The 19639-nt window shown below is 43.6% G+C and overlaps 1 protein-coding gene across 1 annotated transcript; it reads left to right on the forward strand.

The window, feature by feature from the left end:
• The first annotated feature begins 89 nt into the window (after positions 1-89).
• ORMDL2 (ORMDL sphingolipid biosynthesis regulator 2) lies at positions 90-19340 on the forward strand. Its single transcript, XM_077483440.1, has 4 exons — positions 90-227; positions 2273-2447; positions 2938-3089; positions 14276-19340. The coding sequence occupies exons 2-4, from the start codon at positions 2274-2276 to the stop codon at positions 14409-14411; spliced, it is 462 nt and encodes a 153-aa protein (XP_077339566.1). The 5' UTR covers positions 90-227; position 2273; the 3' UTR covers positions 14412-19340.
• The last annotated feature ends 299 nt before the right edge of the window (positions 19341-19639 follow it).

Below are 19639 nucleotides of genomic sequence, written 5' to 3' on the forward strand. Positions count from 1 at the left end.
GAGGAGGAAGCGTGTGTGGGAGCGAATCGGAGTTGTGCGCAGGAGAAATACGTCACACCGTCGTCGCCATCTTTGTTAGGTTCAGAGACCTCATTGTGATAGCGGTAATAGGGCTGGGCGCCATGTTACGTGCGGAATGTCGTCACTTGCTCTCCGCCCTGAACTTGTGGTAGCGGAAGTGGCGGCGTTTCCTGGAGACCGGTGACAGGCGGGGGCCCTAGCTACAGGTATATGGTACCGGGGGTGGGGATCGGAGAGTGTGGCGCCCCCTATCATACTGCATAAGATACCACAGAGTGCAAAATGCATGCGACTGTCTGCCCAATGGGTCTCCACTGCAGAGAAGGTGCCGGGCCTCCATCATGGGGCCTCCTCCTAGGAAGTCCTAAACTCCAGGCACATGCACAGACTAAATCCACTCTGTATTTACTAAGAGGTCATCACACGAAGCTTAGTCTTTAAGTGGTTAAACTGGCCTCATCCAAGGGTCCTTCAGGCCCACCCCCCACTAGGAATAATAGTCCTCGTTGTCCATTAAAAAGGAAGTAAAGCCTCAGGAAAAAAAAAAAAAAAAATACACCCTGCAAGGCAAAGGCATAATGCACTAGTATGCATAACATACTAGCTCATTATGAATAACTTTCCTGAGATGGAAGCCCCCAAAGCGACCCTCGTTCGCCTCCTCTGACACCGACATCTATCCCGGAGTGACTTCCGGGTATCGCGGCTCCGGTGATGTGACTGGCCGGAGCCGCGATGACGTCACTCCCGTGCATGCGCGCTGGTGCCACCACTAACGACATGATCGATGTTAGAAGCGGCATGCTCAGTGCGCCTGCGCCCGATGTCTATGGTGCAATTTCTGCAAATATCTCCTAAACCTTTTAGGTTTAGGAGATATTTTTTGCACCTACAGGTAAGCCTTAATCTAGGCTTACCAGTAGGTTAAAGTGGTTGTAATCCCTCCCTGATGACTTTAACCTATAGGTAAGCCTAGAATAAGCCTTACCTATAGGTAGTGGAAATCTCTCCTAAACGTGCGCCCTTTAGGAGATATTTCACATGTAGTCGGCGCATTCGCTGTGAAGAAACGGACCTCCGTGCCGTTTCTTCCCCCGGCGTGTGCTGTTACTGACGGCTCGCATGCACGGGAGTGGAGTAGCGTGGCTCCGGCCAGTCACAGAGCTAGAGTCCACGGAAGGAACAGGGACAAAAATACCTGCTCAGGGGACAGCCATGGATTTGTTTGCAGGTAAGTGTCACATTATGCTTTTAATTTGCAGGCCTTGCGGAAGCAAAAGAGAAAGTAAAACCCGCAATGGTACAGTAAAAAATAAATAAATTGCGGCGCTAACCAAAAAAAGCATATACAATCAATAATTGACTAAAAAATATATAAAGTGCAATAAGTGTGAATCACCTCACAAAGTGCAAATTGTGCGATTCAATAAATGTAACTAAAGTAATTACTGCGATAATAAATGTGCTCACATAATATATACATGCCCGAAAAGAAAAAAAAAAAAAAATTGTAAAATCCAAGGACATTAAAAAAATGTGCAAAAAACAATTTTATAAAACCAAACAAATATGTAAATAATAAATGCTCATTAATTCCAGTTCATGCAAATGCTTCGTGAACAATAAAACAAAGTCCATGCATAAAGGTGACTTCCACAGTGTGTACTAATCCAGTGATTCAATTCAGTGCCAAGCCAGTGCACCACCTGTTTCCCCCAGCCTCTCACCTCAAATACTTGATAAAGAAGCACAATTTAAAAGCCAAAGCTATTCCATCCACAATCGTCCAGCAGCTAGTATCCAGCTGAATCTTTCTTTCCCAGGTTCTTCACCTCTCACATAAGTATAGAACAAAAGGACAGGGGGGCTCTCATGTGTAGTATACAGATTAAACGATTTTAATAACAAAAAGTAGCAACTTACAATTAAGTAGACAACAGCGAATAGATGTAATATCGATCCGAACTTCCGGTCTCGGCCGCGACCGGAAGTGGCAAGTGCAACACCACAGCTCCTTCCCTGACGCGTTGCGTCACGATCACATGACTTTTTCAAAGGGTAATGAAACCCGCAATGGTATTTATTACACCGTATCAAACTGTCCCATTTGACTCCAGGGCACATTCATTAACATTTGTGGGCATTTAGGTATTCATTTTTTAACTCCTACTACTACATATTGGCCTTATTTCTGCTTCTATATGTGCTTGTAAAGAAATGTAACAAATTAAAATAACCCTTTGTCTTGCAGAATGAATGTTGGGGTGGCTCATAGTGAAGTGAACCCCAACACACGTGTGTTGAACAGTCGAGGAATATGGCTGGCTTACGTTATTCTAGTGGGTTTTCTTCACATAATCCTCCTGAGCTTTCCCTTCTTCAGTGTTCCTGTTGTCTGGACCCTGACTAACGTCATTCACAATTTTGTAAGTTATTTATTTTAAATATACTTTATCCTTTATAATATGTACAAGTACATTTAGGGTAGCCCCTGTTTGTGTGTTTTAAGTTTTGGGGCGGTTCCTTCCCCCCCCCCCCCTTTCTTTCCCCTTTCTTTGCCATTCTGCACTATAAAGTTTCTCTAAAATGTTTTTTTTCCTATAGATCCAGAAGGGGACAATTAGAACGTGTCAGGTTTTTATTTTAATTTTTGGGAAAACTATATTGAATATTAAAACAAAGTCTGGACAGGCCTGGGTGCTTGGTAGTGTTGTTTTGGTAATTCGTAGAGAATTATCCTTCCTAGCAATGTATAAACCAATAAAGAACAAAAAACAGTTTTTTTGTTGGGTCCCTTCTGCTGGCTAGTGGAGCTGGGTTCTGAGGGATTTGTATTTGTTAGTAAAACTAATCAGCTTGTTATGCTTGCCCATGTCCACATTTTGTAATTCTTTTTCTTATGCATTTTTCTATCAGGTCATGTACTTGTTTCTGCACACAGTGAAGGGGACTCCATTTGAAACCCCTGACCAGGGTAAAGCTCGACTTCTCACTCACTGGGAGCAAATGGATTATGGAATCCAGTTTACATCCTCTCGCAAGTTCCTCACAATAACCCCAATTGTTTTGTAAGTAATTAATTATTTTTTTTGTGCTGTTTATGCCATTGTACAGTACATAGGAAAAATTGTTAGCAGGCCAAAAAGGACTTTTAGGCATACAGAGTCTCTTCCGACATAAAACTATAGCTGCTAACAAAGTAAAGTGTGCATGTTCTGGGCACATCAGAGATTGAGATGGCCAGAATGTAAACTTTGCACAATAGTGCTTGCATTTAGATGATTCTGAGTGTGGGCTGTCCATTCCACAGTGAGTAACAACTAAAAAGTATCCGGTTTCCTAAGTGAAAGATTGCTGCTTCAGTTTTACCTGCCACTATTGGTTATAGTAATAATCTATAACATGCTGCAGTCCTGAATCTTAAGTGCTGTATTGGATTTTTTTATTTTTTATGTTGCTTAGAATGAAGATTGCGATTCTCGTGGCGTAACAGCTTTCACATTATACAAAAAACTGAGCTAACTTTACTGTTTAGTGTTTTTTTTTTTTTTAATCCATTAAAGTGTATTTTTTTCCCAGAAAAAGGCTGCTGCGCAAATGCAGAGTATTATGGGTGCTGAAATTAATCGATACATCGCTATTCAGGTGTCCCCGATGCGGCATCGATACGACCAGTAAAAATCGATTGCCGGGTGACGTCATCCCGACTTGCCCTGCCCCTCGTGGGAGAGCATTCCGAGCATATTGTTAAAATAACTTTTTTAATAAATCCTGAGTTACAATCAATGAAGTGCCCTGCTGTATGTGCTTTTTAAAAAATAATGGAGCTTCAGACCTCGTGTGTGTGTGTGTGTGTGTACACACATGCCGCTCATGTGACTGCCCAGCCCGCCTCTCTTTCACAACGTCAGTGGGGAATTCTCAGCTGACGTGAGAGGCGGGCTGAGCAGTCACATGAGCGGCATGTGTGTACACACACAGAAATGAGGTATGAAGCTCCATATATTTTAAAAAGCACGTAAAGCAGAGCACTTCATTGATTCTAATTTGGGATTTAGTAAAAGTTATTTTAACAGTAAGTAGAGTACAAATGTGTTTGTACTCTACTTACATCTTGTACACGCTCTGACAGTTCCCTGGCTTCCCCATTTGCACTTTCCAGCACATTTCCACGTTTAACTCCTATTGTGCTGGAAGGTGCAAAAGGGGAAGCCAGGGAACTGTTAGCACAGAGACAGTACAGGGAACTCCACAGGGCTGTTTGTCAGATGTGGATTGTAATTCCTCCTGACCTCCCCAGCAGGTGTGTGTGTTTGTTTATGCCTGTACCCTGTAGTGCACCAGATTAGTGCACTTTTTAAGGGAGTGAGGTTATTTTTAATTCAAAGCGGAGTTCCAGTCAATTTTTTTTAATTGAAAGTCAGCAGCTACAAAAAAAAGTGTATCTTCTGACTTTTAATAAAAACACTCACCTGTCCCACAATCCAGCGACGTGGACACCCAAACCCTCCCTTCTCTACCACGGCACTGGCAATACTACTGTGGGCATCCGGCTGTGACAGCTTGCAGCATCAGTCTGGTGCGGACATCTCACTGCGCTGTCCTGCATAGTCGGGCAATATTCTGGGACCTGTGATGTGTCCCAGAAGATTGCAGGTAGGAAGGGCTGCCTAGCCATCCCAAGCAGAAGTGGGAGCACGTCGGTAATAGTGATGCATCGTGGAATCGAATCGACCAGATAATCGAATCGTGAGACCAGTGAAGATGTGCACCTCTACTGCGTATGTGTGTGGTGTGACAGGTGTCTGCTTGAGCGGATAACTCTGTGCACTGAATCGAGGAAATGCTTTTTTAAGATTGGGAGAGGAGTAGAATTGTGCTCTCGATTCTTTAACGATTAATCGTACAGGTCTAGATTCAAGATAAGGGATGTGAGTCAGAACGCTTTCAGGTTATGTAAATAAACTGCTACATATCTCTAACAGCAGTGCATGGATTGTGTTTTGTGAAGTTAGAACATTTCACAGTTGTTCAGATAGAGTATTAGATGACCACAGAATTAATTGTTTGCGTACCTAAATCCCCTTTCTCCCCCCCCCCCCTTTTTTTTTTTTTTTTTTTTTTTATTATTTTGCACTGTAAATTCATTAGTATTAATAGATGCTAATGGCCTAGCAAAGATGTCTGCTGCCATCATACCAACAAGTGGGAACCCAGAGAGGGGAAGGGGGAGCCGCTGCATGTTCCCTGACCAGCCAGGCCCTTCTTGGCACTTGCCCTAGTGGAAATAAACCAGCCTTAAAACCACTACAGAAAAAAAACGCTGCTGCCTACGCCAAAGAGGGAGTTTACTACCAGCTAGGACTGACCATATGTGGTGCTGCTTTTTTTTTTTTTTCCTGCTTAATGTCCTACTACTGTAGGTGGTGATATAACTTTCAAGTCTTGCCACAGATTCTCAATTAGATTTAAGTGGAGACTTTGACTGGGCCATTCCATTGTAGCTCTGGGTGTATGTTTAGGGTCGTTGTCCTGCTGGAAGGTGAACATCTGCCCCAGTTTCAAGTCTTTAGCAGAATACAGGTTTTCTTTTAAAATTGCCCTATGTTTGGCTCAATCCATCTTCCCATCAGTTCTGACCAGCTTCCCTGTCCCTGCTGAAGAAGAAAAGCTTTCCCACAACGTTGCCACCACCATGTTACACGGTGGGGAAGGTGTGTTCAGGATGATGTGCAGTGTTTGTTTTCTGCCACAGTTTTTTGCTTTTGGGCCAAAAAGTTCAATTTTGGTCTCATCTGACCAGAGTGGCTTCTTGCAAATTGGACTTCTTGTGGCTTTCTTTCAACAATGGCTGTCTTCTTGCCCCTCTTCCATAAAGGCCAGGTTTGTAGAGTGCACGACTAATAGTTGTCCTGTGGACAGATTCTCCCACCTGAGCTGTGGATCTCTGCAGCTCCTCCAGAGTTACCACGGGCCTCTTGGCTGCTTCTCTGATTAAAGCTCTTCTTGCCGGGCCTGTCAGTTTAGATAGATGGCAATGTCTTGGTAGGTTTTTTTCTCTCTTACGTTCACTGACTGACACAGCTCCTTTATTCTTGACCATTCGTTTGTTATGCCACCTTCAGGAGAGGCCAAGGCAGAACATGTTAACATATACAAAAAACAGAACTTTCTAGTTCAGCCCAAGGGGCGGTCCCTTCAGTAACAACCCCCAGCCTACTTCCTGCAGCCTCAGTTTTTTTTCTGCCTAGTGAAGGAGATGGACTTGGGAACCCTGTGGGCCCATCGGTCCGTGGATTTTTTCTGCAGAAGTTTTCCTTTTGCGCAAGATTGTGATCTATCAACAGCCGGCTGGGTGACAGGCTGGATACCCTCATCCTTGTAGTCTCCCCAGCCTGGCCAGCGAGTGTGTGCAGACCAGAGCTCCGTGTTGGGTCAGCCACGACATGCCCCTCAGGCTCCAGGGGCGGCCGGTGAGCGCAATGCTCCAGGGCACACATATGACCGGCTACTGATGTCTGCGTCAGTGTGCCGGGCCGGCAGCCACCCCCTACTGACCGCAGAGTGGGTCTGTGATGGAATGTCCCCCAGCTCATCCGGACTGGTAAGTACAGCTCTCCCTGCCTCGTGGGGCTGAGCAGCTGGGCATTCCCTGGGAGGTAGATTCGGGGGTCCCTCGCCTCCCTATCTTCCCAACCCCCCCCCGAGGGGGATGCAGCATGGGCTGCTGAGTGGTATGTGTGCCACATGGACAGGGGCCCCCTGGGGGGGGGCTCTCACCTTGGGAGGGGGGCTGCTCTGGGTGGCTCTGCCCTGGGTGTCTGTTTTCTCTCCCCTGGAGGTCTGTTTATGCTGATTGCTGTAGCGCTGTCTGCTGCCATTTTCTCTGCCTTTTTTCTCCCTTCATCTTTTAGGACAGCATCTGGAGAGAGCTCAGCTCCACCCACTTTTCCCAGGAAACACTGCAGATTACTTTAAAGACAGGACACTTCCACCATGGCCTCAGTTGTAGTGTTTCCTCCGGCCATGGTGGAAGCGCTGCAGGGAACCAGGGGGTGCTGCACTTTCTCCAGGTGGGGAGAGTTGGAGGCATTCCGGTTGTTGTTGTTTTTATTTTTTATTTATTTTTTTCTCTTTTTGTCTATAGACCTGGCCCAGCTTCCTCCCTTCATGCGCGGGGGTTGCTCCAGCGTCCGCTCTCCTTCATACCCAGGGGGGTTAGGCTGTGGGGAGTCTCTGCCCTCTATTAGACCGGGGGCAGAGGCTGAGACGCGGCTGTGGTTCTTATCTCGCGCCCTTTGCACAGCCTCATGCCTTCCGGGGTTCGGATGGAGAGGGCATCATTCTGGCCAGGGGCAGGACTTCCGAAGATGCGGCTTCTGGTTCCAGCAGCTGGAACACAGGGAGAGGTGGGGGGATTCACTGGCTGAAGGGCAAATAGAACTTGAAGTCTTAGTCTTTTCTATTTGGCAGCATGTTATCTCTTTGTGGTTGGTTTTCATGATTTAGATTGGGGAATGATTTCTTTTTTTTTATGTATTTCAGAAGGTGAAAGAAAAGACCAAACATTCCTCCCCTCATAGCAAGAGGAAATGTCCGTCATGTAAAAACATACTTAGAGAATCCTGGACCAAGGTTTTATGCAGGTCCTGCATAAACGATTTGGTTAAGAAAGAAGCTGCTTCCACTACTCCTGCGTCTGAGCAAGGAGCTCCTAAGCTCCTTTCGGAAAGAATTGTCAGATACTTTTGAATCTTTCCCGTCTTATTTAGATAGACGCCGAGCTGCAGGTAACAGCTCAGCACCCCATTCTCATTCTTCAGCTTCTGCATCCAGAGGGGGCAATGACTCGGAGGATGAGGATCATAGCCGGTCCTCAGCTTCTGAGGAGGAAGCAGAGGAAGTAAAGGAGGCTTCCTGGTACATCCTGGTACAAATTATCTCTAGAGGAGGTGGATAATCTTCTGAAAACTATCCACACTACTCTGAACATCATAGAGGATAAAGCCCAACTGTCGTAACATGATAAAATGTTTCAGGGTATGGGCGAGGTGAAACACAGATTGTTCCCGGTGCATACGTTTCTATCCGAAACTATTAAAAGGGAATGAAAGGACCCAGAGAGGGCTCCTTTCTTTTCCAGATCCCTCAAACGCGGGTTTCCTTTTGAAGAGGATAGCTCTCAGGTATGGAACAAAAAACCTAAACTTGACGCAGCTTTTTCTCAGGTATCAAGGAATACGGATCTAGCGTTTGAGGACATGGGTATCCTAAAAGATGCCATGGACGAGAGGGCTGACTCTCTTCTAAGGAAGGCTTGGGATTCAACCATGGCAAACTTAAAGCCAGCTATGGCATCAACAGTGGTAGCCAAAAATCTGGAACACTGGCTGGAACAGTTAAAAGCCCATATCGAGGCAGGAACTACTCGAAAGGATCTGCTTGATACTCTGCCTGTCCTTTTAAAAGCGGTAGGGTATATGGCAGATGCCTCGGCCGAATCCATTAAGATGTCAGCCAGATCCTCAGCCTTGATAAACTCAGCCCATAGGGCTTTATGGGTTAGGACATGGACGGGGGACGGGGGATACTGCCTCAAAAACCAAACTATGCAGTCTTCCGTTTGAAGGAAATTTTGGTTTTTGGCCCCGATCTAGAAGCAATACTTGACAGAACGGCTGACAAGAAGGTCTTTCCTGTAAAGAAAAAGGTGAACCTCCAGGGTACTAAGAGACAGAGAAACTAAAGAGACAGGATATAAAAGGCCCTGGAGGCCTCAGAGAGGGAGGGGCAAGTCGGGGGTGTTATTCTGCCCCCCTACTCCCCAAACCCAAAGAGCCAATGACGGTCTTCCAACTGTGGGAGCAAGGCTACAGGCCTTCTTTCCACAGTGGAAGTCAATAACAAACAGTCTGTTTATCCTCAAAACAATAAAAAAAGGTTACATATATGTGCCCCCCCCACCCCCCCGAGGAGGTAGGGCTGGGGTGTTACTCACACATTTTTCTTGTAAAGAAATCGTCGGGCAAATTCAGATTGATTCAGAATTTTGAAGATTTAAAACAAATCAATCAGGTACAGGAAATTCAGGATGGATACAATTTTCTCGGTAAAGAGTCTCCTGACTCCAAACTGTTTTATGGCATCCATAGACCTAAGGGATGCTTATCTCCATGTACCTATAGCATTGCAAAAATATCTATCTAAGGTTTGCGGTCAGGGCGGGAAGTTCAGTCCTACATCTTCAGGTCAGAGCTCTTCCGTTCGGGCTGTCCTCATCTCTTAGGATATTTACAAAGATCGTAGCAGAGGCCCTAGCCCCCATCAGAGTAGAGGGAATATCGATCGTCCCATACTTAGACAACCTTTTAATATTTGCCAGTACAAAGCATCTATTAGAGAAGGACTTGGGAAGGGCGAGAAGACACTTGGAAGGTCTCGGTTGGTTAATAAACAGGGAGAAGTCAAACATGATTCCATCTCAGTCGATAAAGTTCCTGGGATTCACCATCGCCTCCATACAAAGAATTTTTCTCCTGGAAGAGAAAATAGAAAAGGTCCAAAGTGCAGTGAAGAGGACCCAGATAAACCTGCCAATTTCTATCAGGGCAGCTATGACGGTTTTGGGTCTCCTCACGGCATCCATTCCAGCAGTACAATGGGCGCGCCTCCATGCAAGGGATCTCCAACAGGCAATATTGAGAAATTGGTCATATGGAGAGTCCTTGGAGAAGCTATTCAGAATGCCCCCCTCAAGTTCAGAAGAGGCTCTGGTGGTGGAGTCGTCACTCAAACCTAGACAGGGGTCTGCTTTGGTGTTTCCTGGTAGACCGGATGTTAACAGATGCAAGCTCCTGGGGGTGGGGTGCCCACCTGGAGGGACAGATGGCCCAGGGGAACTGGACAGTCAAAGAGGCCAGGAGATCCTCCAATTGGAGGGAACTAAGGGCCATCCTGTTGGGACTATGGGTCTTCAAAAAGCTGGTTCAGGATCACCATATCCAGGTCTTATCCGACAACGCCACAGCTGTATCTTGTATAACAAGACGGGGGCACAAGAAGCAGGGGTGCTGCTATCTGTGGCCAGTCAGATTCTGTCCTGGGCGGAAAACAACCTGAGGTCCCTATCAACGGTACACCTAACATGCGACCTGAATTTAGTAGCGGATTTTCTGAGCAGGGAAAAAATTTGGGAGTCAGAGTGGAGTCTGAACCCCGAGGTTTTCCAAGAACTAACAGGAAAAAAAGGGGATTTCCTCAGATAGATCTGTTCGCATCATAGAACAACACAAAGGTTAAGGGCCTTCTTTTCTTTAAACAGACAAGACCAACCGTGGAACTTCCACTTGTGCTACGCCTTCCCTCCTTTTCAGATGATCCCTTTTGGTTCTGAAGAAATTGCAAAGGGAGACCACGAGTATGATTCTAGTGGCTCCTTTCTTGCCCAAAAGGACGTGGTCTGCAATCGTACAGAGGATGGTGGTGGGACCGCTTCGGAGAGATCTCCTAACCCAGGGACCTCTTCAGCATCCAAATATCAAGCAACTCAATCTGACAGGGTGGTTACTGAGGAGCAGATCCTAAAAAGAAATGTTTTTTTCCGATAAGCTGGTCTCAACCCTTTTAGGGAGTTGAAAAGAGCAATTTTTATTTTAAAACATGGAAACATTTTAACTCCTGGTGCTTATCGAAAGAATTCCCTCCACAGGAGATACTTTCAATTCTAGAATTTCTCCACGAGGGTATGGAGCTAGGGTTGGCGGGCAGTACCCTGAAAGCCCAGGTGGCCGCGTTTTATCTTTTTTTTTTTTCTTGAGAGACAGTTATCTCAGGAACCGCTTATTAGATTTTTTTTTTTTTTAAGGCATTGACTAGAGCTAGGCCAATACCTTTTTTTTAAGTTTTTTCCGAAGTGGGACTTATCACTGGTTTTGCAGGCATTGACCAGAGAAACCTTTGAACCCCCAGAGGAAGCAACGATCAAGTTATGGTCGTTTAAACTAATTCTCTTTAGTGGCGGTTACATCAGCTAGATGGGTAAGCGAGCTGCAAGCCCTATCTATAGTAGAGCCTTTCTGTTACATATTTCCAGACCGGGTAGTGCTAAAAACTGATTTGGGTTTTCTGCCAAAAGTCTCAACAGCCTTTCATAGGACACAGGAAATAATTCTCCCTACCTTTTTGGCCTTCACCATCAAATTCTAAAGAGAGGTCTTTCCATAGCCTAGATGTGAGAAGGTGTCTATTACACTATCTAGAGATAACAAGAAAGTTCAGGAGGTCAAACTCTCGCTTTGTCCAGTTCTCAGGACCATGTAAGGGCTATAATGCTTCCAAAAATACTATAGCTAGGTGGCTACGAATGGCTATTAGAGAAGCCTATAGAGCATCCAGAGTAGAGCCTCCCACAGGGGTAGTCACCCATTCCACTTGTGCAGTAGCAACGTCCTGGGCAGAAAGAGCAGGGGCCTCTCCGAGTCGGATCTGTAAAGCAGCTACGTGGACAAGTTTCTTCACCTTCACCCGCCACTACAGGTTGGACTTGCTATCGGCATCGGATCAATCGCTCGGCAGAAAGGTTCTGCAGGCGGTGGTCCCACCCTAGAGTAAGTACTCTCTTATCTCCCAGGTGCTGTCCTGAAAGACAAAGGGAGAAAACCCTAGTTAGACTTACCGGTAACGGTATTTCTATGAGTCTTTCAGGACAGTGCCGATGACCCGCCCTAGATTGTATTTGAAAAATGTGTTATTGCTATGTTCTGCTTATCTAATTTCAGCATGGCGGGAGGTATTCTATGAACAACTGAGGCCATGGTGGAAGTGTCCGGTCTTTAAAGTAATCTGCAGTGTTTCCTGGGAAAAGTGGGTGGTGCTGCGCTCTCTCCAGGTGCTGTCCTGAAAGACTCGTAGAAATACCATTACCGGTAAGTCTAACTAGGTTTTATTTATTTATTTTTTTCTTACTGTCCCTCTCTGTATACAGTGCTTTGGCAGCCATGTTTGGTGTGACCAGGGAGGAGCATGGTCAGGAACCATTTTTCTGTAGTTCGGCACCCATTTTCCCTATGATTATGTCCTTTATACTGGATGCTCGGTGGCCATTTTGTTGTAGCCTAGCACGTTTTTTCATACCCAGCGCTGATCCCTGAGGCTCAGAACAGCACGGTTTCCTCTCACAGACACTTGGGAGCTGACACAGGCACACCTAGCCGGTGGGGGCCCCTCAGCCTGCAGAAGCTAGGAGGATGGGACTATACACCTGTCCTAAGTCCCCAACAGGTGGCAGACAGGGTGGGTCAGCATGGTTCAGATGTTTCTTCCCCCTAACTCCCTGCAATTGCAACCGGCATGTCTGCAAACAGTGCAGTGCCTTTGGACACCTTGTCGACGTTCCTGAAAATGTTTGTTGCTAGTGTGGAGGCGGTGTGCGGGGCAAGGTGGTAGAAAGTGGCCCCTGCGCCCCTCTCCTCCTCTGGGGAGAGCTCTGACGCAGACTCGGGCCCCGCTGAGATTGGTGGCCCCTGCTCTGTCGTTCAGATGACGCTGATCAGGACCGATCGGACAATGAGGATGAGACCCCATCTGGGTCCGCTCAAGAAAAGCGCTAGTTGGAGCACTTATCACAGCTGTGCCTGATACCCTGAAGATCAGGATACAGCAGGTCCTTCTGCTGCAGTAGTGGTCCCGTAAGCCAGCCCGTACACTTAAGGTGTTTCCGTATTGGACTTATTTCATTAAGTTCATATACAGCAATGGGGGCGACCGCAACGGACCCTTTCAGTCCCAAAAAGCATGGCAGTGTGTTACGCCCTTGTGGAGAGCCTTCTGCAATAATGGTCAGCTCCTCCGGTCGTTATTTGCAAAAAACGTTTAACCATTTATCATTTTCCTTCCATTTCACAATTACGTGACACTGTTTTGGTCTATCACATAAAAATTCCAATAAAATACATTTACTTGTTTGGTTGCTGTTAACATGTTGGCATGACAAAATGTGGACAATTTCAGGGGGTATGAATACTTTTTCAAGGCTCTGTATACTTAATGGTTGTAAAGGTTAGTTTAAAAAACAAACAAAAAAAATGTCATACTTGCCTCCGTAATGCATACTAGCATTATGCCTTTTTGTGTGGCAGGGTTTTTTATTTTTTGGGGGATTTTTTTTTTCAGAGGTTTTAAGACGTTTTGGTCGCTGTATTTGGTATATCCCTCTGTTTTAGAGGGCCATATACCTGCAAACATCTGTAATATTCATGGTCTGTCTTTTGCCTCCTTAATCTAGTAAGTTCTGATATCTTCTCATGTGCCGTCCTGAAAGAGAATTTGGGAAATCCAGAATTGGATTTACTGGTAACTGTTTCCAGGAATCCTCCCACCCTTGCGTTAGCTTTTTTTGATGTATGTGTTTTAAGTCTCATTAGGTCCTTCAGTTCTCATTTATTTATTTATTCTCCTTTTATAACTGACAGGTTTGACAGAAGAACTTTCTAAAATGTTTTGTTGTTAATATTTTTTTTTTTTGGTGATCTTTTTCCTGTTAGAGGAGGAGTCTTCTATCTATCCTGATAGACCCATGAAAGTGGAATTCAAGGCTAAAATGAACAACTTTGTTTATTGTAAACGATCACCTTGTAAAACAAGCCATTCGGTTTAAGATGGACATGAAAGGCGAAACATTTTTATATAGCTATCAAAAATTTTAACTATATTCTTCCCCCCACACCCCTGCTTTGTGTGTGTTTTTCTTTTTTTTTTTTTTTTTTTTTTCCTCAGCTGCCTAAGAGTTGGGGGAGGAGAAGCATTACACTGAGCTTCCCAGTGAATGGCCGTGCAGCTGGGGCATGTCAGGAGAAGCCTGATCATTGGAGGAGAGCAGGCTGAGTTCCCAGCAATAGCTAAAGAACTGGCCATGATGTTCTCTCCTGCTTAGCGTGGTCAGTTTTTAATCAAGCAGAGGGACTGGCAAAAACACCAGGGATTTCTCACAAAGGAAGCAATACAAAGAACCGGATACTTTCTCATACAAGTACATGGTACAGCAGGCACATGTCAGGAATGTGAAGTGTTGGGGTAGCAAATGTTGTAACTGCTTGAAATAAATAATAATAAAAAAAATGATTTTAAGGGATTACAAAAAGTTTGTACACTGGTATGCATTATATACTACAAAAAAAAAAAAAATAGCCATATAAAGTTTGCTATGTGGAGACCATACAGTATAAATGACCCATTAACCTCCTCTGTTTTCTTTCAGATATCTCCTTGCAAGTTTTTATACCAAATATGATGTAGTCCATTTCCTTATCAACACTTTGTCATTGATAAGCGTCCTCCTTCCAAAACTTCCACAGTTCCATGGCGTCAGGATATTTGGGATAAACAAATACTGAAGAGGACTTTATATCCAGATATCTGCCCTCTGCCCGTCAGATAAGACACAGTCTGTTTTGCAGAGCTTGCTGGGAAAGTTGATATTTATTCTTGTGCTGAAGATAACTGGCTATGTTACGTAGTGTGCAAAGCAGCTCTTCTTGTATGCACTTGTCTTTTCTAACAGCTCTCACTGAATGTGGGCAGATGGATAACTGTTCATCTCACGTGGCATGTCAAAGCCCATATTTTAGACATTACATCTCGGACAATGCCTTTGTGCTTTAAAATCATTTAGTTCAATCAGCCATATGTTGTTTTTACTGACAGATGAAAAACGTACAGTGATAATCACCAGCTGTGCTCAAAGGAAGGAAAATGTGCTTCAAAGTAGTCGGGGTAGTGTCTTTTCCCAACTACTGTGAAAGATTTTTCTGTTTTTACCCTAGATTGATTCTGCAGTGACTTCTTCAGCATCTATTTAAATGTACAATCCAGTCAATTTAAATTCCCGAATGTATAAAGGGAAAACAAACATTCACCTATCCGGGTTATGATAGATAGATAGATAGATATATATATATATATATATATATATATATCTATTTTTTTTTTTTTTTTTTTTACATTGAGGTGTTGCTGTTAATTTGGTGTTCTGGCCCTAGTTACCTCTCTCCCCCCCCTTTAAAAAAAAAAAAAAAACATTAAGCAGGGTTAAATGTTCATCCCTTCTGCTTTGGTCCAGTTCGTCTCTTCACTCCAGGCCCCATCTGCTGCTTTTGGAGCTTGAATAATTGCCTGGCTACTACTGTCATGGTGGTAGCCAAGTGCATCCTGCATAAAGCACATTTACTCTGGAAATAAGGAATCTTGTAGATGGACATAATTATAATGTAGCTGTTCACTAGATGACTAAAGTGGTCTGGCTGAAATCTCAGTCCATGCTTCACAAGAATTTAGAAATTTCCCAAGGCAAGGACACTTTTTAGACACCGTGGCTTCACGGTTTGGTCCATTTACTTTTTGTTGGTTTTCTAACTTGTCAGTGTTTATTTCTAAAAGGCAGTCAACTCTTAAACTTGGGATCCAGTGCCCCCCCCCCCCCTTTTGCCAGTATTAGGTATAGAATATATAACTTTTTTTTTCTGCCCCAGTTAGATCTGGCTCATCTATTCCTTATTATTTTTTATTTCAGTTCATGATTTTGGAGCAAAGCACACCTTATGGGCATAATGTAGAAGGGAAAAAAACGTGTAGCTGTTATGTGCTCCAGTTGCACCATACATGCCATGAATGTTATTGCTTCAAAGTGTTCCTAAACCCACAACAGTAATATCAGTCTGTATATTCAGGAGAGCAGTGGTTCTCAACCCTGTCCTCAAGTATAGGCTGTTTGATCATCCACTTATTTTACTATACCCAATCCATCGCCCTAATAAGACAGAGCCTTTTGAGTCACTCTACACATGCTCAGTTTGGTGCGTGTTGCTAGAGTTTTTTTTTTTTTTTTTTCTGTTTTTGGTGCATGTGCTCTGCGCAGGGCCAATCAGCACTGGTCTGGGGTCTTGCGGCCTCATAGGACAGTCAGAGGAGAATGAATACTCCACCTACATGCTTTAACCAGACAATGATAGAAATCACAAGACTGCTATATACTGCTGATGCCCTAATAAGCAGACCTTGCATTTACTGCAAAGACTCTTTTTACAAAGAGAAGAGAAGGTGCTGCTCAATCCCCTCTAAACTGCTGGCATAATTACTGTCAGTTGTTTTCAGCTCTAAATTGTACATTGAGGGTTGGTAGGCTACAGAGCTCCATATTAACACCATTCATAAATACCTTTTAGCTAGAATTTTTTTTAATTTATATATAGTTTTTATATCGCTTGCATTTATAGGCGATGGCAGTATCAAAGTTACTGTTCATATACAAACCTACCTGTTGGTAGGGGTTGGGAAAGTCTATGTGAACAGGTCTAATGCCCTGTACACATGAGAGGATTTTCCATAGGAATTTCCATCACACAAAATTTGAGACCTGGTTCTCAAATTTTCCGACAACAAAATCTGTTTTCGGAAATTCTGCTTGTCTGTACACAATTCTGACGCACAAACTGCCACGCGTGCTCGGAATCAAGCAGAAGAGCAGCACTGGCTATTGAACTTAATTTTTCTCAGATCGTTGTATGTCACAGTGTTCTTGACGTTCAGAATTTTCTGACCAACTTTGTGTGACCGTGTGTATGCAAGACAAGTTTAAGCAAACATCCCATGGATTTTGTTTTCAGAAAATCCTATCGTGTGTACAGGGCATTACTGTTTATCTGTGTTTCATGCCCCCGATTCCATCCAAAAAGAATTTGACCACAAAAAAAAAAAACATGCTGTGGCAGGCAGGATTATAGTGTTTTATTGGCTTACAGAAATTATCCAGCAAGCAGTTGCTTTGTGAGAATTTTGGCTTGTTGCTTTTTAAACATTGCTGGCATGAAAAGCTGTAACATTTCCTTGCCCTTCTCATTCTGGTTAGGCAATAGCCAAGTACCCATGGGTTCTTCTATGGATAACAAGATTTGAACGCAGCTAGGCACCACTACATCTGTATTTCTGTTTACACATTCCATTGCTATCATGTAAGAATTATCTCAGCACCATGTTAATATTTGAAACCACAGCAGAATTAATTGCCTTTGCTAATCTGTTAAGCTTTAGCTGTTTTTTATGACTTTACCTGCTCCTTGGAACTGCATGCTAGAATTATATTAGGGGATCGGTAAAGGAGAGAATATCTGAGCATAGAAAGTAAAGGCAACTATGCAAAATGCCAGTAGCTAGAACTGCACAGTAATATGTTGTATTAACTATCGCAAACATACAACAGAGAAATTGGAGGTCATTTACTAAAGCTGGAGAGTGCAAAATCTGTTGCAGCTGTGCATACAATGTGCAAACAATCCTCTTCCAGGTTTATTGCCCAAACGGAACAACTTGAAGTTAGGAGCTCCAGTTTTAGTACATCTTGCCCATTCATGGCAAAGGGACAGTGTCAATTGTAAAGGGCAACTCCCACACCAACTGCCAATATCTTCTTTCTACTTCTGTCTCAGCAGGAAAATCCCTAGAGTCAGCTGACATGGTAGCATCATTCCATCCATTTACTAATTGGTTGGTACCTAAGCCTTGTCACATGGAAGGTGGTCAGGTTTTCTACCATACAAAGAAAAACTGGGTATTGTCACTGGTTGCAGCAGCAGGTTGGGAGTACTAGTAAGGTGACAGCGGAGTTGATTTGCAAAATCTGGTGCAGCTGTGCATGGTAGCCAATCAGCTTCTAACTTCAGTTTGTTCATTTAAGCTTTACAAAAAAAAAAAATGGAAGTTGATTGGCTACCATGCAGCACTGCACCAGCTTTTGTACTCTCCAGTTTTTAGCAAATGAATCCCAGGGTCTCTAACTTAAAGCAGTAGTAAACCGCAGCTGTTTAAAAAAAAAAAAAAAAAAAAAAAGACATGCCCATTGGTGATAGTGGGGAGTGTATAGCATATTTTGTGGCATAAACATAATTTCATTCTGTGTTCACTACTATAGTATACTGCACGGAATATGTTGACTATAGGTACAATTCTATGCAGGGGTGAACAAATAGATGGTGCTTAAATTCTACAACAGCTCTAGGCTTGCAAAGAGTAGAGACAGTCTTGTAGGATGCATTATAAACATGAAACCGCAGTTTTCAACTTTGCCTTTTAAAGTGTATTTCTACTTCTGCAGCCAAATTTGAGAACCCCCTACACTGTTTGTGTTCTCATGCACACAGCATCCATGCATATCATTAAAAAGATTTCCAGTTGTTTCTTTGAAGCAAGTGTGTGTGAAAATTATATATATATATATATATATATATATATATATATATATATATATATATCTATCTATACACACACACACACACATGTATAACTTCAAGTGCTTCTAATAAATGATGTTAGTACAGCAATCTGCCCTGCTGTTGTGTTTTTACAGGGAGATGGCCCCACCAGACCACAATGGTAAGCCATTGGCTGAGAGAGCTGATCGAAGGGCCAGTCAACAGACCTTTTCTGGTCGTGAGACTGCGACAGCAGCCAGCCCAACTGCCATATACACACAGGCTCCATGTTGGCCAGTTTCTATTGAACCGGCTGACATTCAGCCCATGTGTACTAGGCTTAAGGGAGGTGTTTTTTTTTTATTTTTACATACAATATACCACCCAAGCTTTCAGATTTTTAACCATTTGTTAAGGCAGACAGTACACATCAAATTTATAGTAGATAATGTTTACTATACCTGCGTATCTCCTCAGCCCTCTTAACATTACATATCGGGGTAAAAGTTTTTGGTTTTGTAATTTTCAGGAAAGAAACCCCCCCCCCCCCCCCCCAAAAAAAAAAAAAAGCATTTTTCGCAAATAGGTGTTATGTAAATTTGGCTGCAAAAGTGGAAATACGCTATTGGGAGGGGAGGGGGGGGGGGGGGGTTGCACGCACGCCTGTTGGCTACCCGAGTCATGAAATTTGTCCAGCCCTGATTTAGCGCAAATAAAGATACAATGTTCACAGTAGATGTTATTGCTAATGTGACCTCTGCAGAGTGTACAGCAGGGAAGTCTTCTCAGCCCTGCGCATGTCCAACTTCTGCGTGAAGACATTACTGGAATGCACAATATATATTTTCAGGTGTTTACAAGCTCCCGCATATACTATATAGAGCAACAAAAGGACTTGAAGGAGAAAAAAAAAAAAAAAACCACAACAGGTTGACCTTACAAAAAGAGAGACCAAAGCCTTCTGTTTTTCAGTCATATCTTTTGATGCCTAATCTGTAAGTGTGTGTACATAAAATGTATATTTCCAATGTAATGTTCTGGCAACATAAACCAATAAATGTGACAAACAATTAGCCCATATTTTTTTTCCTCCATTCATTCATGCATGTTGACTTACATAGTTTTCAAACACTCTTTCAGTTTCCTTCCAATGGCAGACATTTGGAACTTGAGCTCAAGTATTAGTTGATACATTAGTCTGAATAGCCAGCATGGCTTTGTAGAGAGATTTTTTTTTTTTTTTTTGTAAATTGATGTTTCTCTCAGCCCCCCGAAACAGAAGTACATTGATTTAAACCAAAAGGTCAGCATGAAGGTTTGTCTGGACTTTTCCTTACTGGCTGTGCACAGTTGGCAGATCCTCACGATCCATTAATCTG

The sequence above is a fragment of the Lithobates pipiens genome, unplaced genomic scaffold, assembly GCF_037356315.1.
Source record: "Lithobates pipiens isolate NorthernLeopardFrog02 unplaced genomic scaffold, aLitPip1_a1.2 Scaffold_16, whole genome shotgun sequence".
Lineage (NCBI taxonomy): Eukaryota > Metazoa > Chordata > Amphibia > Anura > Ranidae > Lithobates > Lithobates pipiens.

Bases quoted from the DNA above. Each gene is read 5' to 3' on its own strand.
- ORMDL2 (XM_077483440.1), top strand. From the start codon at position 2,274: ATGAATGTTGGGGTGGCTCATAGTGAAGTGAACCCCAACACACGTGTG. The intron at 2,448-2,937 runs GTAAGTTATTTA...TTTTTCTATCAG, and splicing joins CTAACGTCATTCACAATTTT to GTCATGTACTTGTTTCTGCA. The intron at 3,090-14,275 runs GTAAGTAATTAA...GTTTTCTTTCAG, and splicing joins ACAATAACCCCAATTGTTTT to ATATCTCCTTGCAAGTTTTT.